At 44.8% G+C, this 27,945-nt stretch overlaps 1 protein-coding gene across 9 annotated transcripts in view; it reads right to left on the bottom strand.

Annotated features, from left to right (window-relative positions):
* Window positions 1-1,195: 1,195 nt before the first annotated feature.
* Window positions 1,196-27,945, bottom strand: part of pik3cd (phosphatidylinositol-4,5-bisphosphate 3-kinase, catalytic subunit delta) — a 244,079-nt gene continuing 217,329 nt past the window's right edge. For all 9 annotated transcript variants that reach the window (XM_063033142.1, XM_063033145.1, XM_063033143.1 and 6 more), the window contains 9 exons: window positions 27,779-27,878; window positions 25,403-25,581; window positions 18,713-18,822; window positions 17,394-17,472; window positions 12,658-12,825; window positions 9,305-9,428; window positions 6,393-6,538; window positions 4,116-4,248; window positions 1,196-2,377 (listed from right to left, as the gene is read on the bottom strand). In XM_063033142.1, the coding sequence (XP_062889212.1) occupies window positions 2,240-2,377; window positions 4,116-4,248; window positions 6,393-6,538; window positions 9,305-9,428; window positions 12,658-12,825; window positions 17,394-17,472; window positions 18,713-18,822; window positions 25,403-25,581; window positions 27,779-27,878 (1,177 nt within the window). In that variant the 3' untranslated portion in view covers window positions 1,196-2,239. The remainder of the gene's footprint in view (window positions 2,378-4,115; window positions 4,249-6,392; window positions 6,539-9,304; window positions 9,429-12,657; window positions 12,826-17,393; window positions 17,473-18,712; window positions 18,823-25,402; window positions 25,582-27,778; window positions 27,879-27,945) is intronic.

Raw genomic sequence — 27,945 nt, 5'->3', positions numbered from 1 at the left:
ACCCCAACGCTTGACTCCACACAGTTTCAGTAGCGCACATATCCTCCATTAAAGATACATGTACCCTAACACACATCCAGACACACCCTAAAACACAGGGATGTGAACAGAATGATATAATTTTAGAGAGAGCTCTTGGTTTTTAACAAAAAGCATCTTATATTTGGGAAATCAGTAACTGTAGATATGGGGAGGGGGAAGAATGGGGACTATATTCACTCATGTGCACCGCTGCTGCTCAACTGGACAATGAAGTTGAAGGTGTAATCTCTAACTGGGGTCCAACCAGCCCTTCTCCTGCCCCCTCCAGCTCCAGCAAACCCCCCTCAACTTCTGGAACAACCTCCAAACTAGCTTGGTGTTGAAGCTTGGCTGCAGTTTGCCAGGGTAAGGCTCAGACAGACGGGTGGGGCAACTGCCACAGCAACCTTCCCCCCCCCCTTCAGGTTGGTAAACTCCTCCCCCTGCCCCCTCCTCCCACTCCGGCCACCACCTTCCGAGCATAAAGTTACTTAAACGATTCACAAAACACTCACACTAACCTAACATCTTGGCCACAGATCTAACCTGCACATGCAACATTATAAATGTACCCAGGTTTAATTTTTTTTATGAAATCAGAACAAACAAAAAGTCCATCTTTTGTCACTGCTGCTCACAAAGTTAATTTTCACAAAGCATTTCACTCATCTTGGGATATTAATTCTGTAAACATATTCCTCTGAGGTTCTACACAAAATGTACCTCTGATAAAAAGAAAAAAACATTCAACTTTGTTTTAAATATGCAAATATTAAACAGCTCAATTTACATACAGTAAGTTTACATAAGAAGCAAAACAAAGGCACGTTTAACTTCAAGGTGCGGTTTCACTAGCTTTGCGTCTAAGTTTCTCAGTGTGGTCAGCTCAAGGCTGCTTTGGTGTGAGATGGAGCCTTGGAGGGATTGATCCACACCCGTAGTTCTGCTTTGTGAGGGTTTTTGGGACAGGTATTTCCAAGGTTGTTCTGGCCTTGTCAGCGGGTCGAGCCATCTTGACTTGGCTTCCTGCCAGCACTTGCCGGACACTCGACTGACTTTACTGCACGCAGACGCGGCAAAGTTCATCCAACGAGCCCCAACGTTTTAAACTGGGTGAATGTAGCCACCACCCATTGCTTCTCTCCCCCCCCATTCCCAACCAGTGTTCCTTCCCCTCCCTCCCTCCCTCAACACTGTCACATGAATCAGAATCCATTTACCCCCACCAAGTCCTGTTACCCTGACGTTACCGACAAGGCAGCTTGGAAAGAGACAAATTAAGCTGTCACCCAACACTGGTTCTTATCCAACCTCGCCGTCTACGACAGAAGGAGTGGAGGCTTGGGCAACCTTCATTACGAAAAGGTATTGATGACTTCGTACCCATCAGTATCAAAGCACCTTAAATTAGTACCCTACAGATCCATTTTCAATCACACAAAACTTGAAACAAGATTCGTTTCTTCCATAATTGAACTGACTGAGGAAGCAGGGACAGCCTACAGAGGTTTATCTTGGGAAAATGGCCTCGTACTCATGATGTAGAACCACCAAGCTGTGAGGCACAATTCACTGTGCGGAGGCCAGGCAGACCAAAGGCCGGAGCAGAATACAGGCCTAGCTGTGCTGGGAATGGACGAAACTCCTCAGACGAATCTATCTCAGTGGTAACAGGATTCCTGGTTGCGATGCTTCACAGAAGCAGACCACCTCACTTTGGACAGACAGCACCAAGCTGGGGACGAGACATTGGAAGACGTCGACCGTTTTGCTCTTCCGGGATTTCTTTGACCGGCCTTCTGCCAGAAATGGAGAGTTGTTTTAGGAACCAAGAGTCATCCACGTGACCTTTCCCCGATCAGTCTGGTGGCCGTGGACCTGCTGTCCGCGCCAGCTTAAGAGATAAAATACGGGAGAGAAATCCGAGACAGTAACCGGTCATATCAGAGTGCAACAGACTGGTGAAGGCCCCTCTGAAAGCGGGTATTTACATCGGATATTCAGTGCCAAGTCCGTACCCAGGAAAGGCTGCAGTCAGAGCGGGCACTTGTAAACATCTTTCAAAGTTCACAAAAGAAAAGTTGAAAAAATGTTTTATATTCTTCATACACAGGTTGGTTTGTCAATCACTCATTGACTTGGTAGTATTCTGACACATTGCTTCCAATTACTTTGCCTCTTGGAGCTTTCATGAGAAGAGGCTGATTGAATGACTCAGCTATGACCGATTGTCCTTGGCGACATTGTGAGCCATCCAGTTCACTTTGGTCTTCCAGCTCTCTCGCAGTGCCTCGTCGAACTTCATTTTGAAGTGCCTCAGAGCCTCATCCTCTGTCTTCCCCAAAGCAAGCGAATCCTGCAAGTAAAAATAAACACCGCTGTCACATTCACCCAGTGGCCACTTCATCAGGTACACCTCCTCATTAATGCAAATATCAAATCAGCCAATCACGTGGCAGCAGCTCATTGTATAAAAGCACGCAGACATGGTCAAAAGGTTCAATTATTGCTCAGATGAGATGTCAAAATGGGGAAGAAATGTGATCTAAGTGACTTTGACCATGGAAGGATTGTTGGACCCAGATGGGGTGGTTTGAGTATTTCACAAACTGCTGATCTCCAGGGATTTTTCATGCACAGTCTCTAGAGTTTACAGAGAATGGTGTGAAAAACAAAAAGCATCCAGTGACAGACAGTTCTGTGGGTGAAGACAACTTGTTAATGAGAGAGGTCAGAGGAGAATGGCCAGACTGGTTCAAGCTGGCAGGAAGGTGACAATAACTCAGATAACCACGCTTTATAACAGTGGTGTGCAGAAAAGCATCTTTGAATGAACAACATGTCAAACCGTGAAGCGGATGGGCTACAGCAGCAGAAGACCATGAACATATACTCAGAGACCACTTTATTAGATATAGGAGGTGCCTAATAAAGTGGTCTCTGAGTGTAAATGCACAAGCAGCAGCCAACTGGAGAAGTTTGCCTATTTGCTTGCCAGAATGTCCCGCCTTCCTCTCTATTGCTTGCTAGAACTTTATACTTTATCTGTCTCTCCTCTTTACCACATTGTGTACGCAATCTCTGTGTAAGAGGAAGGCATTGTTGTCCGAGGTTTACGTTGTGTGTACAGGAGTGAGATAGATCAACTAGTTGAGTGGTGTTGCAACAGCAAACTTGCACTCAATGTCCGTTAAGCCCAAGGAACTGATCGTGGACTTCAGGAAGAAGTTGGTGAGAGAACATATACCAGTCCTCATTGAGGGGTCAGTGGTGGAAAGGGTGAGCACTTTCAAGTTCCTGGGTGTCAACGTCTATCCCGAACCCAACATATTCGTGCAATTATGAAGAAGGCACACCAGCAGCTATATTTCACTAAAAGTTTGAGAAGATTTTGGTATGTCACCAAAGACTAACAAATTTCTACTTAAGTACTGTGGAGAGCATTCTAATTGGTTGCATCACCATCTGGTATGGACAGGATTGGAAAAAGCTGCAGAGGGTTGTAAATTCAGCCAGCTCCTTCATGGGCATTAACCTCCCCAGCATCGAGGACATCTTCAAAAAGTGATGTCTCAACAGGGTAGCATCCACCATTACGCACCCTCACCGTCTAGGACAGGGGTCCCTAACTTTTTTTATGCTGTGGACCAATACCATTAAGCAAATGGACCTCAGGTGGTGAAGCTCTGATCGGGGACATGTCCTCTTCTCAATACCCACCATCAGGGAGGAGGTACAGGAGCCTGAATATCAACACTCAGTGATTCAGGAACAGCTTGTTCTCCTCTGCAGTCAGATTTATGAACAGTGCGCAAACAGTAGTTCGCGATTCCTTCCTGGCATTATTTATCGTAACTTTAGCGATTGTTACACCTTGCACTGTACTGCTGCCACAAAACAACAAATTTCACATATGCTAATGATAATAAACCTGACTCTGAATTTCACTGTGTATAAATTGGCCGCGTCTTTTCCGCTAAACAACAGAAGAACCTTTGTTTTCTTGACGGAGACTTAGACAGTGCACGGTTTTATTTTCTGCTGTGTCCCTGGCAGTGTGTCAGAGCCACAGCAGACACAATGCATTTCCTCACCTTGAGATACTGGATGTCTTTGGCACAGCTGAGCTCAGGAAGTCCTGCAGCCTGCATCAGTACAAAGAGGTTAATGAAGAGGGGGCAGTGCTTTCGGAGAATCATGTAGGCTTGTTCACAATGTTTCCGGAACCTTTCCAAGGAACAGGGAGAGAGAGAAAGGAAAAATCCATGTGAATTCCAAAATCGTGCAGATACAAAAACACAAAACACGCACCAAAGCTGAAGGGCATGTACACACCCACATATATTTATGATTGTAGTGTTTTCCAGAGGGCATTTTTAAACTGATCATGCTTCATTTGAGAGTCCGTTCTTGAAATGTGGGAAGAAACCGGATCACCCAGAGGAAATCCATGCGGTCACGGTGAGGACGTACAAACTCCTTACAGGCAGTGGCAGGAATTGAACTGGTGCAACAAATCATTGCACTAACCATTACACTACTCTGTAATACCACAGTGCACCTGGTATGACATGGCTAAAGCCCGGAAAGAGTTTTATGCCATGGGCAGCCCCTCTCGTGTCTTGTACACTTAATCCTATTGTAGTGGCAAAACTACACAAGACAATTGCCGCTGCCTGTGACCGTTACGGAGTTGTTGCACTACTACGATGCACCCCCAGCTCCAATGATTGCTCTAAAAGTCGAATCTTTTATTTGATCCTTTATTAGCAATTAGCAAACATACAATCTTGAAGCCATGAAACGTAAGTGCACCCACGTGTAAGCTAAGCATTATTCAGCGGTCAGCAAAAGATATATCCTCCACCAGTCCAAGCAAGAATATGTAACTTATTCCCTCTGCCCTTACTATACTCCCACTGATGTGACTAGTTACCATAGTAAACATAATAAATGCACAACACAAAATACAAAGCAGATAAAGAATAGATACATGGCTCCTACATTCCAGCCCCCTAACTATTATGCTACAAGAATCACAACTACATGCTACCAAGGCACAGGAGACATGAAATCTCAACATAGCTCCTACACCTGTCAACATGGTTTTCCAATCCTGTGCATTTTCCTAGTTTTCTTCTAAATGCAGCAATGTTGGGCATCTTAACTACTCCCTTTGAGAGTGAGGAACAGATTCACACCATCTGTGTAAACCTCGTCCCACAGCCCACAAGAACGAGAGATTGGAGGAAGTGCTTCAATTTTGAAGATGAAGGAGGCATCAAGAAGTTCACAGGTTCCTTCGCTCTGTCCGCAAGAGACAGGACTTCCCGGTGTCCATCCATTTTAATTCCAATACCCATTCCTTTTCCAACATGTCGGTCCATGGTCTCCTCTACTGCCACAATGAGGCCTCGCTCCTCATATCCCATATGAGTAGCCTCCAATCCGATGGCATGCACATCAATTGCTCTAACTTCTGGTACTTTCCTCCCCTCTCTCCCTATTTTTTCATTTTTCATTCTGACTCCCCTCTTAACTCTTCTCTTCTCCTCCTTCACCTGCCTATCACCTTCCTCTGGTGCCCCTCCTCCATCCCCTTCTCCCATGGTCCACTCTCCTATCAGATTCCTTCTTCTTCAGCCCTTTACCTCTTCCACCTATCACCTCCCAGCTTGTTACATCCTCCCCTCCTCTCTCACCCACCGTCCCCCACACCTGGTTTCACCTATCACCTGCCAGCTTGTACTCCTTCCCCTCTCCGTACCTTATTCTGCCTCCTGCCCCCTTCCTTCCCAATCCTGATGAAGGGTCTCGGCCCAAAATATTGACTCTTTATTCACTGCCTGATCCACTGAGTTCCTCCAGCATTTTGTGTGTGTTGCTCTGGATTTCTGGCATCTACAGAACCCTTTGTGTTCCCTGCTCCTCTTGGTGTTCTTCTCTGGGCAACTTTCTCACCCCACACATACCTGAATAATGGCACTTCTGACAATTATGCAACCCCCCGCACCTTCCCTGGAGCTTAGAGGAGGAACTCAAGCATGCAGCCTTATGCTCTCAGTCCAATTTTTCTGGGTTGACATTACTGCAAGTAGTAGGCAGTACCTATGGGCTCACTTTCAAGGACTCTTCATCTCAAGTTCTCGATATTTATTGCAAATTTAGTTATTATTATTATTTTGGGTTTTTTTGTATTTGCGTAATTTGTTGTATTTTGCACATTGGTTGTTTGTTCGTCTTTGTTGTGTATGGTTTTTCACTGATTCTATTTTTTTTATATTTACTGTGAAAGCTGGCAAGAAAATGAGCCTCAGGGTTGTATATGGTGACATATATGTACTTTAATAATAGATTTACTTTGAACTTACCTTTCAAACTTCTCACTATTGTTGGTTTTTCCTTGCTGTATCACGTGGACAAAGTCGTGCGTTAAAATAAAAGGGACCCGCTCCCTGTTGATGCCAAACTTGCTCTTAAAGTTTCCCAGGAAGTGTCCGAAGTCAATGTGGAAGAGCTGTGTGAGACAAGGACAGAAATTGAAGGATACTTACAAGTTGTCAAACAATATCACTTAGCAAGAAATCGGTGATGCAAATGAAGAGGATTTATCTCATAATTCCACCGGGGGTGGTACAGTAGTGTACTGGTTAGTGCCAAGCCTTACGACACAGGCTGTAGATCACGGTTCAATTCCCACCACTATTATTTATTTATCAATCTGTGTTGCCCAGCAACCCACCTATTTAACCCTAGCTTTATCAGGGGGCAATTTACAATGACCAACTAACCTACTAACCGGTACGTCTTTGGACTGTGGGAGGAAACCGGATCACCCAGGGGAAACCCACGCGGTCACGGGGAGAACGTACAAACTCCTTACAGGCAGTGGGGAATTGAACCCGTGTCACTGGTATTGTAGAGTGTTGTGTTCACCCCTACCATCAGGGGTTTGTACGTGGGATTCCTCCAGGTGCTCCGGTTTCCTCCCACATCCCAAAGACGTACAGCTTGGGGTTTTGTAAGCTGCGGGCACGCTACGTTGGCGCCAGAAGCGTGGCGACACTTGTGGGCTGCCCCCAGCACAGCTCGCTGATTTGATTGGATACAGATGGTGCACTTCACTGTATGTTTCGATATATATGTGACGAATAAAGCTAACCCTAATTTGAGTTTGTTTATTCATACGGGACCCTCTCTGTTCTGATAAACATGAATGTTTTATTTGTTTGTTTCTTTGTTTGTTTATTTATTTTGAGGTACAGCGTGGAATTGGTTCTCCCAGCCCACCGAACCACGCTGCGCAGCATTAGTCCTGATGAAGGGTCTCGGCCCGAAACGTCGACTGTACCTCTTCCTAGAGATGCTGCCTGGCCTGCTGCGTTCACCAGCAACTTTGATGTGTGTTGCCCAGCGTTCCATTGCTTTAAACCTAATCTAATCACAGGACAATACACAATGACGAATTAACCCACTAACCAGCACTTCTGCTAACTATACAAACTCACTAATATTTTAGCCTCAAGTAGATTAGTTTTCTTTCTCTGAAGCCAATCCCTCTATATCCCCTTGCTAACAGGAACTCGATATTTCTGGTTTCTAGTTTTAAACTGGCCACATTTTTAATGTCACCCCAAGCCACCTGCCCTGCAGATAAGGAGCATAAACATTTACATGTGCAGCAGACTCACGACATCCAAAGCCACTTTGCCATCGATTTTTAAAGAGAACTCGCCGCACTTACGCAACCGCACAGTCGTTTTTGGGGAAACTGATTCCCACAGCGAGCTAGTGACACATAGTCATAGCACAGAAACAGGACTTTTGGCCCCAATGCATGCTGATTGTAATATCTATCTTAGTTATTTTTATTTACTATGACTTTATTTTTATCCATTTATTATTGTAACTTATAGTATATTTTTGGTGTTTTGCACTGGCTGCTGCTGCAAAACGGCAAACTTTAGGACATATCTCTGTGATAATAAACTTTCAGAATCCATTTACACTAATTCTATTTGCCTACAGTAGGGCCATATTCTTTTAAACCACGGGTTCCCACGCATTAGGGTCTCCTGCCATTTACCGAGGGGTCCGTGGACCCCCAGGTTGGAACCCCTGCTCTAAGCCTCATACATCCAAGTAATTGTCCACGTGCCTTTTAAAGATCAGCTTGGTGGATTGCCAACACTCATGTCCTGGAGTGGGGGCTGTTTGAACCCTTGTCCTGCCAACTTAGGAGGCCTGTGTGTCAATTGACACTTGGAATGTAAGGGAGGTGCTGACATGCTGGGTGCAGGGACAACAATCCTGAAGAGTTGGAAGCATCTCCAGCAGTCGTTGCCTCAAGAAGGCAACATCCGTCATCAAAGGTCCCTACCATCTGGGCCATGGCATCTTCTCTCAATTCCCATTGGGCAGGAGGTTCAACACCACCAGGTTCAAGAACAGCTACTTCCCTTCAGCCATTCAGTTCCGGAACCTGCCTGCGCTACCCTGAACTCTACGTCAGGATAGCAACACGTCACCACAGTGGCATGGGAGCAATGCAGTTAGCATAATGCTTTACAGCACCGGGGTTAGAGGTTCGATTCCCGCTTCTGACCGTAAGAAATTTGTCCATCCTCCCTATGACTGTGTGAGTTTCCTCTCAGTGCTCTGATTTTCTCCCACTTTCTAAAGATACATGGGTTAGGGTTAGTGAGTTGTGGGCATGCTATGTCGGTGCTGGAAGCACGGTGACACTTGCAGGCTGCTCCCAGCACAATTCTCGCTGACTTGATTTGATGCAAACAATGCATTTCACTGTATGTTTTGATGTACGTGACAAATAAATCTAATCTTATCTGTAGCTTTGATCTACTTCTACTACAATAGACATTTTTTTATTCAGTATGTGTTCTTTCTTGTTGAATTGATATTTTCCTTGTGGATGTTGTGTGTGTCTTGTGCTGAATATCTGTGATGCTGCTGCAAGTAAGGTTTTCATTGCACTTGTGCACACACAGGCAATTGTGCACCTGACAGGAAATTTGAAGGGAAACTGAAGTACCACCTCCTCTGCCAATCGAGGCCTGCCGAGCTGGATTGAGTGATGTTAACCTGTGAGCTCCTGGGGATTAAGCATGGGACTCCTTGAATGAGATGAGAGGGGATGAAATGAGATTACCTCACCACTGCCCCCCATCCCCCACTCAACTCCAACACTCATCCATCTATCCCTGCGAGGACGTGCATGCTTCTCAAAGCTTGGAATCCAGGTTATCGTACCCCCCTTTTGTACCTGTCCGTTTTCCCTGATCATAATATTGTCACTGTGTCGGTCGCCAATTCCAAGCACGTAGGTAGCTACACAGTAGCCGGCACACGAGAGGGTGAACTCTTCAATGGCTCGTTCTAGTGCCTCCCTGAAAAGGACGAAGAGGGGAACTTTTATTGTACATCGCCAAAGGCAAAACAACACTTAACCTGGCACTTTCCCGTAGCAGAGTCTCCAGCTGAATGTTGCTCCCTGTGTTGCAGCCTGAATACACAGCCCAATTCTGCTCCTGTATCTGATGGTCAAAACCGTGACACTGATATAGACAATTACGGTAGGCTCATACAGGAAGTCAGGAGGCCTGGGATTCAAGGAAACTTGGGTGTATGGATTCAGAATTAGCTTTTACACAGAGAAAGAGGGTGGCAGATGGGGTGTAATCTGCTCCATGACCATGACCAGTGATGTTCTGCAAGGATCTGTTCCGGAACCCTTGCTCTTTGTGATTTTTATAAGTGACTCCGATGAGGGAGTAGAACGGTGGTTAGTAGGTTTGCAGATGACATGAAGGTTAGTGGTGCAATATACAGTGCAGAAAGTTGTCGTAGGTTACAATTGGAGCTTGACAGGATGAAGAGCTGGGCTGAGGAGTGGCAGGTCTGGAAAAGTGTGAAGTGTGAATTCAATCTGGAATGGTGTGAAGTAATTCCCTTTGGAAGCTGGAACATGAGGGAGGAGTACAGGGTTAATGACAGGGTTCTTAGCAGTGTGGAGGAACAGAGGGATCTTGGGGTCCAGGATTATAGATCACTGAAATTTGCCACACAAATTGATAGGGTGGCTAAAAAGGCGTAAGTTTGCTGGCCTTCATCAGTCAGGGGATTGAGATCAAGAGACACGTAGTATTGTTGCTCTGGTTAGACTACACTTGGAGTATTGTGTTCAGTTCTGGTCGCCTCATTATAGGAAGAATATGGAAGCTTCAGAGAGATGTTACAGGACTCCACAGGAGAGGAATGATTAAACATCTGTTATTAAAATAATTAGCGCAGGAAATGGAGAAGGAGCAGGGGAGTGGGATAACCAGATTATTCTTTGAAGCAGCTTGCATAGCCTAGATGGACTGAATGGTCTCCTCCTGTGCTGAACTATCACACAGGTGCATCTGTCCTTTGAAGCCAATACAGAACCTTTAGAGCATCTTTTGGGTGAGTTGGTAGATTGGCGTTTCCAAACTTTCTCTTTGCAAATCTCTCCACTCTATTTTTGATCAAACAAACAAATAAATGAGAGGAAAGGACATTATGTATTGGCAGGCTTGAACCTCTGCTCACTGTCACTGAAAATTGGCATGACTAGTACTAGAGGTCACAGGTTAAGGGTGAAAGGTGAAATATTTAAGGAGAACCTGAGGGTGAACTTCTTCACTCAGAGGGTGATGAGAGTGGGAACGAGCTGCCAGTGGAAGTGGTAGATACGAGTTCAGCTGCACCATGAAGATAAATTTGGATAGATACGTGGATGGGGCTTCAAGAGGACTACAACCTTGTCGTGGTTTGGAGGCATTGCGTGCCTCAATGACCTGGAGAGCTTGCTGGCTGGGGTCAGGGCTTTATGCTTTGGCTCTTGGTAGAGTCACCCATGCCAAACAGGTCAAAGGGTAGAGGCCAGACTAAGAGTGGTCCACCGGTCTTCCAGTTTCGGGAGTTCAGTTCAGGACTGACAACCCCGACCGGTCAAACAAAACTGTTATGGAAACAGCAATGAAGAATCCTTCTACATCTGAGTGGCCAAGGACAGACAGAGATGAAGGATCTTCACTGCTGCCCTAAACGCTAGTGACCTAACGGGCAGTGAGTACATAGATGGGAGGGGTGCAGAGGGCTCGGCTGCAGGTGTAGGTCGATTGGACAAGGCAAAATAACAGTTTGGAACTGACTAGATGGGGCGAAGGGCCTGAGCCTCTGCTGTAATGCTCTGTGACTCTGTTATTTCCCACGGGAAGGCTCGGCGTCATTTCAACACCACTGCTGAAGCACACAGTGCAAAAGCAAAAGCAGAAACAGTGGTGAGATGACCACAAATGTGTCGCTGGAAAGCAGCAACACAAAGACTCACACAAAATTATGTACAAGGCATGTGACATCCAACAACAAACGCCTTAGATACCGTCACCGTGACTCTCAACTGAGAGGCGCTCACTGAAGGAAGGAAATTCCAGCCAAGTGTCAGGGGACTGCAGGTACAAGAAACCTTCCCTTCACATCGGATAGATTGTGCTCAACGCAGTGACAAGCAAACAACAAAGTCTTTTTTTAGCTTGTTTAACAAAATAATTGGGAGTAAAGTTTCAAGAATTCCAAACATTCCAAATGAACAAGCTGCGTGTTGTTCTAATTGTATGTTTAATTCCTGCAAGTAATTGGTCAGACCACATTTGGAGTATTGTGAGCAGTTTTGGGCATTGGAGAGGGTCCAGAGGTATACCGTATTTTCCATAAAGCATAGAAAGGGGCTATTCCATCCACTGACTCTATACTAGCTCTCAGGGCAATCCTATTCCACCACTCATTTCCTTGAAACTTATTCCCTTTCACAGGAACACACGCAAGATGCAGGAGGAACTCAGCAGGTCGGGAAAGGAAGGGGGAAGATGCCCGAATAAAAATGTGGGGGGGAGGGGAAGGAGGCTAGCTGGAAGGTGATAGGTGAAGCCAGGTAGGTGGGAAAGATAAAAGACTGGAGAAGAAGAAATCTGACAGAGGAGTTTCTCCATTACCCAGCTACTACTGGGGCAGCTTTGGGTCCCATACCTAAGAATGTGCTTGCATTGGAGAAGGTCCAAAGGAGGTTTATGAGAATAATCCCAGGAACAAAATGTTCACTGCATGAGGAGCATTTGATGGCTCTGGGCCTGTACTTACTGGAGTTTAGAAGAATGAAGGGAGGGGATCCCACTGAAAGCTATTGAGTTTTTGTCCAGCTGACACGAGTTTTATTAGTGTAGGCCTCGACTCTAGTCCAGGTTGGAACCAGAGCTGCTATAACAGGAAATTCAATGTCAACTTGTGCTCTACCTGGCCTAACCCGCTCAATAAAAAGGAGAGAACTTGCACAGGAGGTCGTTCATCATCCTAGGGAAATAAAAACTGCCAGAACCCACTGATGGTAATCTCCTTTGATCTTTTCGATACCATCTGATTGAGGAATTGTAGAGGTGGATGATGAAGAAACAGGCCTTTTGGCCAGTCGAGTTCAGACTGACCGTTAATCATCCATTGACACTTATCAACACGAGTTCCATTTTTTAAATCATTTCTGGCATTAACACTCTGAATTAAAAAGGGTCCCCCCCCCCACCCCTCAAGATTACATACCCTGGGTTCTTTGACTTCAACCAGTTCAGAAGAGCATCTTTATTGAAAGCTGCCGTGGCTGCCATATTGCTTTTATTGAGCTGGATGTTTGCGATGGTCTCTGAGTGTGGAACCACCTCGATCACTCCCGTTTTATCTCCGGTGGAGAGACAGGCATAAGGAATCATCCTGAAAGAGATTGGATGGCAATATGAACACCTTCTGTTTCAGGGATCGGTGTTTACTATATTAGACACTGTACATGACCCCAGAACATCTGATAATTGGACACTGTGGTAGTAAAGTGGCTAGCGCGACGCTATTACAGATCGGGGTGTTCTGCAGTTCAGAGTTCAATTCTGGCGCTGTCTGTAAGGAATCTCTGTACGTTCTTCCCACGGCACGAGTGGGTTTCCTCCCACAGGCCGGACAGGTTAATTGGTCATTGTAAATTGCCCCATGATTAGGTTAGGGTGAATTGGGTTTGCTGGGGTGGTGTGGTTCAAAGGGCTGGAAGGGCCTATTAGGCTCCGTGTCACTAAATCAGGGCTTCCTAACCTTTTTTATGCCATGGACCAATACCATTAAGCAAGGGATCCGTGGAGCTTCCACACTACATAAATTAAAAAAAAAAATTTTTACACTGTGGACAAAAGGTTGCTATTGTAATGCAGGAAATATGGCGACTAATACACCTACTGGGTGGCACAGTAGTGCAGTGGCTGGCATAATGCTTTACAGCTCCAGCAATCGCGGTTCAATTCCCACCACTGTCCGTAAGAGAGAGACCACGCGGGTTTCCTCCGGGTGCTCCGGTTTCTTCCCACGTTCCAAAGATGCGTGGGTTGGGGTCAGAGTTGTGGGTGTGCTCTGTTGGCTCCGGAAGCACGGCAACACTTGCGGGCTGCCCCCAGCACATCTTTGGACCATGTGGGTCGTTGACGCAAATGGCGCATTTCACTGTTTTGTTTTACGTTTCAATGTACAGGTGACAAATAAAGCTAATCTCTCTCACTCTCTCTCTCCCTTTCTTCTTCTGAATATTGAAAGTCTAGACAAAGGATGTTTTCAGTAGTGGGAGCGTGTATGAACAGCGGCACAGCCTCAGAATAAGACATGCTCTCTAATCCAGGCAGCACCTTAATAAATCTTTTCTGTTTACCGTCCTGGTAAATCTTTTGTTAAATGTTACATTTCTGGAGGATTTCTGGCCAATCTGAAGTGCAACAGAGTAATTGATGTAGGAGATAGTGGAACCACTTACAAAGATTGCAGATAAACTGGATTAAGCACTTTCACAAGGTCATAAAAATAGCATTATAAGGATAAACCCCAGAGATTGTGTCGATGCTGGAAATCCATACAAACCCTAACTCTAACCCTCCTGTACTATAAGCTTTTTCAAGATGGAGCCAGTGAGCGACACGACCAACAGCAATGTCCAGCAGACAGTTCACGAATCTACTTCTCCTTTCAAATTGATTCTACAACAGGGCTGCGTGTGATTGGAACCTGTGGTTTACATTTCGATGGTGTGTTTTCGGGGTGATTGAATGACCTGGCGCTTTGTTGTCTCCGAGGGGAGGGAGTTCGCTGAGGTTTGGACCAGAAGGTGTAGCCTGGAGACAAGGCGTGAGCCCGTGTTCAATTCCACTGCTTCTCTCTGACTGAGGCGTTGGGGGTGCGAGCCCATGATTGGCTCCATTGCTCCTCTCCAACTGAGTCATCGAGCAAGGTTGAAATTGATGAGAACAAGGGCAGAGGGCAGGCAGGTGTTCGGTGCCATCTGCCTGCGTTTAAACGGTCTTCCTCTCCCTCCCTCTAGCTGCTGTCAGAGGAAAGTGCAGCAGTCTTGGGATCTATGTTGCTGGATTGATCCCAGTGAGTCTGTGGACTAGTTTTGGGGGGGATCTTGGGGTTCATGTTGCATGTGTTGCTGGATTCTGGTTACTCATTCTTTTGCTATTTCTGAGTGATTTGATTGGGGCAATTGATGCAGACTAGGGCAATTTGGCGAAGAACGGCCCTGTGGCTAGCATTGGACTAGTGGTGCAGCACTGAACTGAACTGAACTGAATCCCACTGGGCTCCTGGCTTGACACTTGCTACTCTGTGTGTTGTTCGCTCACTTTTTGCTGTTTGCGCAATGTGTTCTTTCTTTCTCATGTTGGGTATTTGATGGTTTTCTGAACGGATTCCACGGTGTTTCTTTGTGTCGTGGCTGCCTGCGGGGGGACAAATCTCAGAGTTGTATTCTGTATAAATACTTTGATAATAAAAGTACTTTGAATTTTTGAAAATTTGATACCCATCACAATATGACACCAAATCCAACATTAATGAGGTCTGCCAATAGGGAAGGCAACATTATACATAGATATCAGGAACTTAATATGCCAATAACTGGCACATTTCAGATTGTGTAATAATAGGGCCTAGGGAATAGTTCTGAATGTACTGCATATTAGATTGTTAAGGTTGTTCAAAGCACTCTGAAGAATTGTTCCACAATATTATAAATTCTCTGGTATTCTATTGTCCCCGCAACACTATATCATTGCTGAGAGGAAGTTCTGCTTCATCAGCGAGCAAGTTTGCCGATAGAACAAAGACCGGCCCGAGCTTCACAGCATGCAGTTCATGGTCTGACCAGATGGGGGTGGCACCGAGCACCATTTCTGGGTAAGGCATTAGAGTGAATATCCCTGCACTCTCATTTCTAAACTAAATTTCCAGAAGTGGGTTGGAAGACGTGTGTTTCACCGTGCAGCCTTGTGTGGCCCTTTTGGATGACCCGATTCCTCACCGACGTCGCTAACAGATTGAATCGTTGAGACAGCGGGTGCGGCCTGTGCAGTCAAGCGATGCTGCAGAAGTTGCTGGTCTCCTGTCTCGCTGTGGCAGGAGAGATCTCTCTCTTTCTCTCCCCCTTGTTGGTGTGAGAAGGGCCTATTGAGATGTCAAGGTGTTGGGATGGATGGTAATTACTGATGGACTACAGATCATGGTCTTTGGGGCTTGCAATTGCTTGGTGGATGGTGGGGAGGGCTGATGCTTTCTGCTGGAGAAAATGGGGGAGGGTTGATACTTTGCTGCTGCTTGAGCATGGAGGGGGAGGGTAGCTTTGGGTTTCTAATGTATTTCTGTATTTCATTCTTTGGATGTCTGCAAAGAATAAGGATTTCAGGTTGTATACTGTACTCATTCTCCGACATTGAATGGAACCATTGATACGGGTTTACCTTGAGGATAATGAGCACAGAAATTTAATATCATGGGCTAAAAGTTTCATGCAAAATGAAGAATGGACAGGAGGGCATGGAGAGCTATAGTCCAGATGCTGGTTGATGGGAATAGGCAGAATAACAATTTTGCATGGGCTAGATGGGCTGAAGGGCCTGTTTATGTGACATATTTATTTCTGTCTAGAGATACAGTGTGGAACAGGCCCATCTGGTCAAACCAATTGCAACCCACCTATTTAACCCTAACCAAATTTACAATGACCAATTGACCCACTAACCAGTACGTCTTTGGACTGTTGGAGGGGACCGAAGCACCCTGAGAAAACCCATGCGTTCCACAGGGAAAGCATACAAACTCCTTACAGATGGTGCCACAACTGAACTCTGACGCTCCAGAATCGAACTTCGAACTCCTAACCACTAGCCTATCATGGAGCCTTATGACTGACTAAAAACACACGTCAAAACTTAATGCAAGACACCGTTAATAATTTACTTTGAAAATGATGACTCATGAGAGTGTGCTTGGGCAGATTATTCATCACTAAACTGGAAGCTGTTCTATGTTTAACTTCCTAGATAAGGACAATAAATCATTAAAATACAGCTTGGATAAGTGCGGAAATTATGATAATTTCCAACAGCGAGCGTTGCAAAGACATTCTGGCTGCCTCCCTTCGTCGGAGAGGTCATGACCTCACCATCACATGCCAAAAATGTGATAAAACTGCAATGTGATGAAGAGCAGTGTTCCAAAATATAAACTGCGGCAGTCGTAATCAAAGCTTTTCTTTTCCGTCTCTGATTTAGACCATAAGACATTGGAGCAGAATTAAGGCCATTTGGCCTATCGGGTCTGCTCCACCATTTCATCACGGCTGATTTATTATCCCTCTCAACCCCACTCTCCTGCCTTCTCCCCTGACTGATCAAGAACCTTTCAACATCCATTTTAAATATATTCAGTGATTTGGCCTCCACAGCTGTCTGTGGCAATGAACTCCACAGGTTCGCCACTCTCTAGCTAGAGAAATTCCTCCTATTTCTGGTCCTAGACTCCTCCACTATAGGAAACATCCTCTCCACATCCACTCTACATCCACTCTGTCTAGGCCTTTCAGTATTCAATAGGTTCAACCTTCATTCTTCTAAACTCCAGCGAGTACAGGCCCAGAGGTGTCAAACATTCCTCATATGATAACCCTTTCATTCCTTTCCTCAACCTCCTCTGGACCTTTTCCAATGCCAGCACATCCTTTCTTAGATAAGGGACCAAAACTGCTCACAATACCTCAAGAGCAGACTGACTAATGACTTATAAAGCCTCAAGCATTACATTCTTGCTTTCGTGTGGAGGAAATTTTTAAAAGTCCAATATTATTCCCTATCTTCCAAATTTAGCTTCTATTCATGTAAGAGTACAATTTGTAATGAGCTTTGGAAGTGATCAGGTGTTACCTGTAGGTACCACCTTACAGGTGTTATTACCTGTAATCAGGTGTGCGTTATTACCTGTAGTCCAGACCCTGTTTTTTCCACAGAACATCCATTAACTGAATCATTTGTATTGTCAACATATCCTGACGAAGATCTGTAGAAAGGAAATAAAAGTATAAAGAAAGTTCATCTCACACAGTAATCGGAGGTCACTTATCCCTCTGACAAACAGAAAACGTTGGAAAACTCAGCAGGCCAATAAAGAGAATCTGAGTTAATGTTTCAGGACCGAGACCTTTGTTCTGCTGTGACAGGTTTGCTCAGTTTCACTTCAGTGGTTCCATTTAATATCTATTCTGCTCTCACTCAAGAGTTTCCCTGTTTTCTTAAGCTAGGCAGATAGATAACTCCAGTGCTGGCGTAGTTGTAGTTAAAGGCCGTTTTATTATTCAACAACGCATTACAGTACACAAGGAGCCAATGTAAAAAGACAGTTTTTCTTGGTGTTCGAATGAAAGGCAAGTTCAACTATAGATTGAAATTCCTTCGATTTCTGGGCTGGCTGGTGGTGCAACGACATCGGCGCCGGACCTGGGAGACGCAGACGCGCACGCATGGACACGCAGATGCACGCGCACGGACACGTAGACGCGCACGCCAAAAACAAAAAAAAAAGCAATTCCTTCGACTTCTAACAAGTGCTTCTAACTACCAAATGAAATGTACAAACGATATAAAATGGCCAGCCTGGCTGTGAAATCTTAGCAATATGACAGTGAGCAATCAACAATAGCTGTGAACCCACAAGTAAGCAGTGAGGTCTAGTAATTAGAAATAAAATAACAATCCAAATCAGGAAAGACATAACAATATCAGTGAATGTATTCTCTCCGCAAACATCCTCAAAACAGAAGAAAAATCGCAAAGAACAAATGATAGAAAAATTGTAAGAACTCTAAAGCCTCCTACCCCTCCCACACACAAGCAGCAGCAAAAGATTTACCCTCCTCCCTTCCCCTCTATTCCGGCAGAAAGCATCAGTATCCCCACCACCCACCATGCAAGCAACAGCTATGCCCTCAAAGATAGACCATGATCTACAGTCCATCAAAAACTGCAATTCACCAAACAGTTCGACTTGCCACAGCCTTCTCCCTCTCTCACTAACAAGGGAGAGAGAAGTATCTGTCCTTCCACAGCAAGAGGGGAGACCACTAATTCACTGCTTCAACATTACAGTCTGCAGTGTCGCTTTTTATTTTGAGTTCAACTCGACAACTGGCAGCAAACTTGCTGAGTACATCTATCTTTTTCTGAGGCTAATTGAAGTATCTTGTGTAACATTACACAAATACGGATCGAAAATGTGTAAAATAAAATGGACGTCTTCATACCATCTCCATTCTTGAAAATGATCCCCATCAGATTCCCATCAGATCTTTGGTTCTTGTGAACAATCCACAGTGGCTTCATCTTGGAATCCATAAACTTGCATTTTTCCACCCTGAAAATACCAAGAGGGAGGTAGATCAGTGTTCTGGCTCAACTTGAGAAACATGTCCCAGAAAAAAAAAACTCAGCAGTAGCCACAAACATCATCGTGTATCATTTGGCAGGTCACCAGTTCTTCAATAATGCATGAGTGATATGACTTCTTCAGGTAATTAGACAGTTTACTGGCACCACACGCTCTCTGTGTGTGTACAGGCGTGAGGTATATCAGTTGTTTGTGTGGTGTTGCAATAACAACCTTGTACTCAATGTCACCAACTCCAAGGAGTTGATTGTGGACCTCGAGGGGATGCTGAGGGAACACACACGAGTCCTCATCAAGTGATCAGAAATGGGAAGGGTGGGTAGTTTCAAGCTCCTGGGTGTCAACGTCGGTGAAGATCTATCCTGGGGGGAACGTCGACTCAGACCATGAGAGGCCTGCGTCGGGCATTTTCATGCTTTACAAGGCGCAGATTGGGAGTCTGTGTGGGGCGCCACTCCTGGCACAGACTAGAACAATGTGTGATTAAGTGCCTTGCTCAAGGGCACAAACACGCTGCCATAGCTGAGGCTCGAACTAGTGACCTTCAAATCACTAGATGAACGCCTTAACCACTTGGCCACGTGCCCAACACTTGGGTACAACATATTGATGCAATTACGAAGAAGGTACCCCAGTAACTATATTTCACTAGGAGCTTGAGGAGATCTGGCATGTCACCAAACACTGTAGCAAATTTCTACAGATGTACCTTGGAGGGCACTCTGACCCGAGTATGGAGGTGCCAATGGAGAGGATCAGAAAAACTGCAGAGGACCATAGGCTCAGCCAGCTTCATCATCGGCATGAGCATCCCCACCTTCAAGAACATCTTCAAAAAGCTGACGTGTCAAGAAGGCGGCAACTCTCACTAAAGGCCTTCACCATCCAGGACATACCCCTTTCTTAACCTACCATCAGGAAGGAGGGTCCTGGAGCCTTAAGGTCTACACTCAACATTTTAGTAGCAAGTTCTTCCCCTCTGCCATCAGATTTCTGGATCATCCATGAGCCCATGAACTCTACCTCGCTATTTTGCCCTCTTTTTGCACTAATTCATTTATATTTCTTCTTGCAACTTGAGTAATTTTTAATATCTTGCACTGTACTGCTGCCACAAAACAACAAATTTCACGACAAATGTCAGAGATAGTTAACCTGTTTCTGAAAAAAACGAAGAAACACCTTTGCCAATACAAACTCCTCATTCATTGCTGATGGGTTAAGATTGTTTTGGTACTGTTGGCAGATCTTAAACATTTGGGCCAATATTTCCTGAAGCGTCAGCCCCCAGTGAGAGTTGTGTATTGCTGTTCTGTGCCTTGCCTCAGGGATTCCCGATCCTTTCTTGTAAGGGTTGTGGGGGGTGGGGGGGAAGAAAGTGCAGACTGAGTGGTTGGGCTTTGTGTTTGCAAGAACAGAACCGATGCACTCCTAGGAGGTCTGACTAGTGTGTAGTACTGTGCAAAAGTCTTAGGCATGTAGATACAACTAGGGTGCCTGAGATTTTTAACTGTACTGTATTTGTCAATGTAGAATGGAGAGTGAGTTGGTAAATCTGGTGGGAGCAAAGGATGTTGGGAATGGTGAGGGTGGAGCACTGAGGAAGGGGTGTGAGACAGGTGGCACAGAAGGAGTGCCAGGGGCAGGGGGTGGTGTGTGCAGGCACATCCAGCCCTGAGATACCAGGTAAAGTCATTTGATTCCAAAACAATTGGTTGACTGATCATTACAGAATATCTCTCTGGTGCTTCCCTCTCCCTTTCCCTTTTTCCAACCATGATTCCCCTCTCCCTGCCCCGCTTCCCATTCTCAGTCCACAATAGAGACCCATATCAGAATCAGGTTTATCATCACTCACATATGTCATGAAACTTGCTTTTTTTGTGGCAGCAGTGCAGTGCAATGCATAAAATTAATACAGTACTGTGCAAAAGTCTTGTTCATCCTAGCTATATTCAAGATTCAAGTCCATTTATTATCAAAGAATGTATAAATTATGCAACCTTGAGATTTGCTTGCTCACAGGTAGCCACAAAGCAAGAAACCCGAAAGAACCCAACTGAAGAAAAAAAAACGAATAAAAATAAAAGACCAACACTCGATGTGCAAGAGAAAGAAAAAAAAATACAACTCATGCCAACAATTGAAGTGAACAGCAGCAATTCCAAAACAAAACTGTCCTCAGATCCGAACCCTGGAACAGCCCAGAGTAGGCCCAAAACCTCCCTTATCAACTCATCATATTGGCAACATGGAGCACAGCAGCAGGGGCAGTCGTCATAGCCTCAGCACATGGAGATGACCGTCGCAGAGAACGAGCACCATTGGCTCGCGTCCTGACTGACACCCTGTCCTTTCAGTCTATCTGGGCCATTGTTTAAATGGAGCAAACTATGGAACAGCAAAAGGCTCTGGTATCCAGAAGAGAGGAGTGAGGGTCATGGAGAGCGAGGAAAATCGGCCTAAGACTTTTGCACAGTGTTGTAGATGCCGTCACAACAGCTTCATCATGCTTTTCCCTGTAGGACGTTGTAGTTTTGGTTTGGATTATAGCCTGTCCTGGTGCTGATCAAATACTTCATGGGTGCATTGTTTAAAGACGAAACACAAGTATTATTGATAGATTATAGATAGAAAGTATTTTGATAGCAGAATGGTTGTAAAGACCAACATACACTGAGTGTGCTTCCTGCATGTATTTTAATGAATGAAGCACAGGTAACCCATGTTAAGATGGGAGAGGAGGTGCCCATTGCCCATATTGCGATTTTCCACAATGTAAAGCACATCTTCCGTGGATGTGTCTAGAAATACGCATTGAAATATATATATATCGTAAATAAATATTTATGTTTTTTAAATTTTTTCCCCATGTTAATTCCTTATCTCAAATGTATTTATTTAATTAACTTATTTAGAGATACAGCAGGGTAACAGGCCCCTCTGACCCAATGAGCCCAACCTGTCCAATTACACCCGTGTGGCCAATTATAACATTTAACCATATAACAATTACAGCACGGAAACAGGCCATCCCGGCCCTTCTAGTCCATGCCAAACTCTTATTCTCACCTAGTCCCACCGACCTGCACTCAGTCCATAACCCTCCATTCCTTTCCCGTCCATATATCTATCCAATTTAACTTTAAACGACAACATCGAACCTGCCTCAACCACTTCTGCTGGAAGCTCGTTCCACACAGCTACCACTCTCTGAGTAAAGAAGTTCCCCTTCATGTTACCCCTAAACTTTTGCCCTTTAACTCTCAACTCATGTCCTCTTGTTTGAATCTCCCCCACTCTCAATGGAAAAAGCCTATCCATGTCAACTCTATCAATCCCCCTCATAATTTTAAACACCTCTATCAAATCCCCCCTCAACCTTCTACGCTCCAAAGAATAAAGACCTAACTTGTTCAACCTTTCTCTGTAACTTAGGAGATGAAACCCAGGCAACATTTTAGTAAACCTCCTCTATACTCTCTCAATTTTATTGACATCTTTCCTATAATTCGGTGACCAGAATTAATCCACTAACCCATACATCTTTGGAACGTGGGACCAGAGCACCCAGAGGAACTCCACGGGGTCACGGGGAGAACATACAACCTCCTTACAGACAGCGGGTCACTGAATTGAACCTGAGTCACTGGCACTGTACTAGCTTTTTGCTAACTGCTATGCTACCATGCCACGCCACATATAGACAATCTTCTTGGGTAGCGATTCGCAAATTCTCTAAGGGTCGATTTCTGTAATGTAATGTATGGGGGGTGGGGAGATGCTTGTATATTTTTCCAAGTAGAAAAGAATGTATGTGACTAGCACTGGAATAATATCAGTGAACTCATCAAATTCAACTTAGTGATGGAGGAATTCACATGTCCTTAACAGAACACTGTCCATCACAGGCAAAGCCCTCTCTGCCCACTGGGGAAGTCGGGGAAGTCAGAGGCCCAAAGTCTTTTGAGTCCACTGGAGGCCCAGAGGTCTGTTTTGGAGTTTGAAGCCTGTCTGTGCATGTGGGAGGAAGAAAAGAGGCTTGTTTTTCTGATGTTGCTTGTTGTGTTCTGTGTTGTTCTGCTGAGCATTGTAGGCATGCTATGTCAGAGCTGGAATGTGTGGTGACACGGCGCGGGCTGCCCCCAGCACATCCTTAGTTGCGTTGGTTGTTAGCACAGATGACACATTTCCCTCAGCACACATAAAAGTTGCTGGTGAACGCAGCAGGCCAGGCAGCATCTCTAGGAAGAGGTATACCTCTTCCTAGAGATGCTGCCTGGCCTGCTGTGACCGCACCTCTTCCTAGAGATGCTGCTTGGCCTGCTGTAACTGTACCTCTTCCTAGAGATGCTGCTTGGCCTGCTGTGACTGTACCTCTTCCTAGAGATGCTGCCTGGCCTGCTGTGACTGTACCTCTTCCTAGAGATGCTGCCTGGCCTGCCGTGACTGTACCTCTTCCTAGAGATGCTGCCTGGCCTGCTGTGACTGTACCTCTTCCTAGAGATGCTGCCTGGCCTGCTGTGACTGTACCTCTTCCTAGAGATGCTGCCTGGCCTGCTGTGTTCACCAGCAACTTTTATGTGTGTTGCTTGAAATTCCAGCATCTGCAGATTTCCTCGTGTTTGCGTTTTTATATTGACACATTTACCTGTATGTTTCAATGTACATGTGATAAATGAATGATCGGAATTTTTAGTTCTGTGGTAGAGAGGTCTAAAGTTCTGGTGACGTGAAGTTAAGTAGAGAACAGCGTGGAATCTCATTTGAATTACCAAGTCATGCACAGCCATGCAAATTTGAAATCTGAGGGCTTTGCTGAGATGGTAAAACTGGATGGGCTGAAATGGTTTCCTCCTACATTGCAGGGAAATTTGGAAAGCTGCAATCTTTAACCAGGGTGGGATTCACAGCACCCCAGATCACAGAAATGAGGCTGAATCTTTAACACCCTCTGAAATGGCCCAATCGGTTACTCACTCGGTTGGATCAAACTGCCACCAGCACAGTGGGCAAAGGTGGTCAAATGGTGGTCGGACAGACCCAGTCACCACCTTCTCGCGCACAGATGGAGACGAGAAATAAAGGCTTGTCTTGCCAGCGGGGGTCCTCGTGAATCAATCACAAGGCCGCCGGAGACACTGGAACCTGGAGCAACAAACTACCCGCCGGAGGAACTCAGCAGGTCAGGCAGCATCATTTTGGAGAGGATTTATCAACATTTCGGATTGAAACCCTGCATCAAGACCACAACTGTAAACAATTCCTTCCCCCCACCTCACACAGATGCTACTCAACTCATCTGAGACCTTCCAACAGATGGTTCGTTGCTCATAAACGCATTGTCCCACCGAGCACAGAAACAAGTCCTTAGCCCATCATGTTCACACTGACCACCAGGCACCAGCTTATACTATCCAAATTAATTCTCCCCACATTATAAAACCATAAGACAACAGGAGCAGAATTAGGCCATTCAGTCCATTAAGTCTGCTCCACCAACCCATCACGGCTGATTTATTTTCCCTCTCAACCTTCTGCTTGTAACCTTTGATGCTCTTACTAATCATGAACCTATCAATCTCCATTTTTAATATACCTAATGACGTGGTCTCCAGAGCCGTCTGTGGCGATGAATTCCACAGGTTTGCCATCCTCTGGCTGAACAAATTTCTCCTCATCTCTGTTCTAAAGGGACGTTGTTCTATTCTGCCCTCTGGTCCTCAACTCCCCACTATAGGAAGCCTCTTCATAGGTTAACCCTTTCATTCTTTGGATAATTCTCGTGAACCTCTGGACCCTCTCCAATGCTAGCACATCTTTTCTTAGATAAGGGGCCCAAAACTGCTCACAATACTCCAATTGTGCTCTGACCAATGCCTTATAAAGCCTCAGCATTACATCCTTGCCTTTATATTCTAGTCCTCTCAAATTGAATGCTAACATTGCTTTCCTTACTACCAGCAGAACCTGCGAGTTAACTTTTGGGGAGTCCTGCAAGAGGACTTCCAAATCCTAGTTCCCATCATCTTCTTTGGATCCTAGTGCTCACCTAAACAACAGGGGCAATTTACAGAAGTCAATTAACCTGCCGTCCCAGAGATCTGTGGGATGCGGGAGGAATCTGGAGCACCCAGAGGAAACCCACGTGGCCACAGAGAGAACGTACAAACTCAATACACACAGCACCAGTGATCAGGATTGGACCTGGCACCTGGAGCTTTCTGACTGCACCATCATCAGCTGTGCCACTATGCCATTGCATTTGGGCTATCTTAGCATATCTTTGGCATGCCATTTCCAGAGAAGATACACGATGTGCCCCTATAACATAATCTTCTGTAGAAACAAACAATGGCAATTATAAGTTCTGACTTTCACTAGATTAGCACACTTCCTTTACATCAGACCCCCATATCTCCTTTCCAAACATTCCTTGATATCGCCTCTCTTATGTTCCACTGTAAATGCCGGCAAGAACATTAATCTCAGGTGATGTATACGTACTTTGATAATAAATTTACTTTGACTTTGACATTCAACATACCAGAGTTCCTTGCGGAGGTTACTGGGACTTAATGGACAATAGAAGTTAGAAAGTGCTTCCATGCAAGTCTCCTGCCTCATATACACATGCAAGGCCTCTTTTGTTTTTGCTTTGGTTGTCTTCTGGGAGCTGGACTTCACAAAGTCATTCAGGGCTTTCATTTTCTTTAACGCCTCACACTGCAAAAAAAGAGTTGTGTTGGAGAGCGTCAGTGAAGATCAGAATTCAGGCGTCGCCCCTTTTCTTAAGAGCAGCCGCACAGAACACGTGTATATATATACACACACACACACACCTCAGGCACCACCCAACGACCCGTTGAACACTGACTACAAACTCACTGGTGCCAAAGCGTATTGCATTGAGTTGAGAAACCAAACACAGATGGGGTTTGCTTGCAGGACACCTGCGCCTAGGCTGCAGGGAGATGCTCAACTTCTGGTTAGCTGCCACCTCAGTTCGTCGTTTTCTCTCTCTCCTGCACTATTACACTGAGGCCCAATACATTGGCCTTCATAAATCAAAGTAGTGAGTACAGGAGTTGGGGATGTCAAGTTGAAATTGTATTAAACAGTGGTAAGGACAAATTTAGACTATTGTGTGCAGTTCTTGTCACTTACCTACAGGAACGATATCAATAAGATTAAAGGAGTACAGAGAAAATTAATGTTGCTGGGACTTGAGGACCAGAGTTATACGGAAAGGTTGAATAGATTAGGCATTTATTCCCTGGAGCAAAGGCGAATGAGGAGAGATTTGATTGAGGTATACAAAATTATGAAGGATACAGACAGAGTAAATACAAGCAGGCCTTTTCCTCTGAGGTTCGGTGAGACTAGAACTATAGGTCATGAGTTAAAGGTGAAATGTGAAATGTTTAAGTGGAACATGAGGGGAAACTTCTTAACTCAGAGGGTGGTGAGAGTGTGGAACGAGCTGCCAGCAGAACTGGTGGATGCAGGTTCGATTTCAACGTTTCAGAGAAGTCTGGGTAGGTACATGGATGGAAGGGCTAGGGTACAGGTGCGGTCCGATGGAGTAGGCAAAGTAATTGCTCGGCACAGACTTGACGGGCTCTAGTGCTCTGTCTCTATACGATCAATCTTCAATACCTCATCTTCTAGGCATGTTGCAACTCGTTTCTTTAACTTGTGGCCCTTACGAAATCTGACATGGCCCACGTTGAGAGCCACAGCATGAACCATTGAAAATGAGTGGTCATGTTTCAATTTGCTTTTCTTGATGAATACACATAGTTTTATTACCACATGGAATTTGCATATATAATTTCATATTAAAATTCCCTAAAAATTATTTTTAAATAAATACTGCCTAAAAAAGCTAGTTTATTTTTACATGTATATTCCAAACTGATACTTCTTCATGTGAGATTATACTTATTATAATTCTTTGATGTTTACTATATTCAGATATATTTGAAAAACTGAATTTATTAAACTAATAGTTTCAAGGGCAAAAACTGCAATTGCATATCATGTAAAGAGCCCATTACTGCTTTCCTGGGAAAACTCAAAACTTTTCAGCAGCAAAATTGGACGTCATGAGTTTATGCAATTTCGTCCACTGGCCGCTCTTAAAATAGAATTGCAAGATGATGATCTGATTGTGTATCTAGATCCTTTGAAACAATTGCACACTGATATGGAATTTTGGCTCATAGACCTGCTGGAGATGCACATTCCAGACTGGGTCGTGGATCCACTTGGGGTGAACGTGAATGATGTTGACACCACATTGCAAGAATGTCTTACTGACCTGCAGAGTGATATAACAGCTCAAGCAAAATTTCTGGATAACTAATGATATTCAAAATAAGTTTCCACAATTCTGGGAGAAAGCAAGATTCATTGGATTCCCACCTCTTATCTAGCTGAGTGTGGTTTTGGTCAAGCTCTTCATCTGCGAGCAGAAGCTCATAATTGTCTTGATGTTGTGAAAAGAGGTGATCTTTGATTATCTCTAACCAAGTTGCAACCAGATATTGAAAAACTCGCTAGTTTGCATCAGTTGCAAGGATCTCACTAAGTATCCAAAGTAACAATATTTTTTGTTGCTGGTTAGAAGAATGTTATATATATATATATATTGGAAGTAGAGTATCCTATTCAGAGTTTGAAAACACCTATAACAGTATATTTAACTTCAACTTAACCTATAACTTGTTAAAACATAAATATTGATTGTACATTAGAATAATTAGTACAGTTGACCAGATAAAACTTCGGCAGCTAACGGAGACTACGGAATGTGGGGCCACAGAGGAAATGGAAGTCACAAGCAAACCATGAGCAGAAAATGGATGAGAACCACTGGGTTAATAGACAGACGTTCCGCCCCAACAACGTCATATCTTACCTGCTTCAACAAGGACTTCATGTGGTGGTTGGTTCCTCGGCAGTACGCCTCCAGGATTAATCCAAATCGTAGTGACACCGCGGGTAAATGTACTTCTGACCTGAAGGATACACAAAACGGGACTCATCTTCAGGACAACCAAACGCATAAATACTGTAACTGTAAGG

This window comes from Mobula hypostoma, chromosome 25, assembly GCF_963921235.1.
Source record: "Mobula hypostoma chromosome 25, sMobHyp1.1, whole genome shotgun sequence".
NCBI classification, from domain to species: domain Eukaryota; kingdom Metazoa; phylum Chordata; class Chondrichthyes; order Myliobatiformes; family Myliobatidae; genus Mobula; species Mobula hypostoma.
Note: the sequence above shows the minus strand (reverse complement) of the source record. Positions and strands in the feature narration are given on the sequence as shown.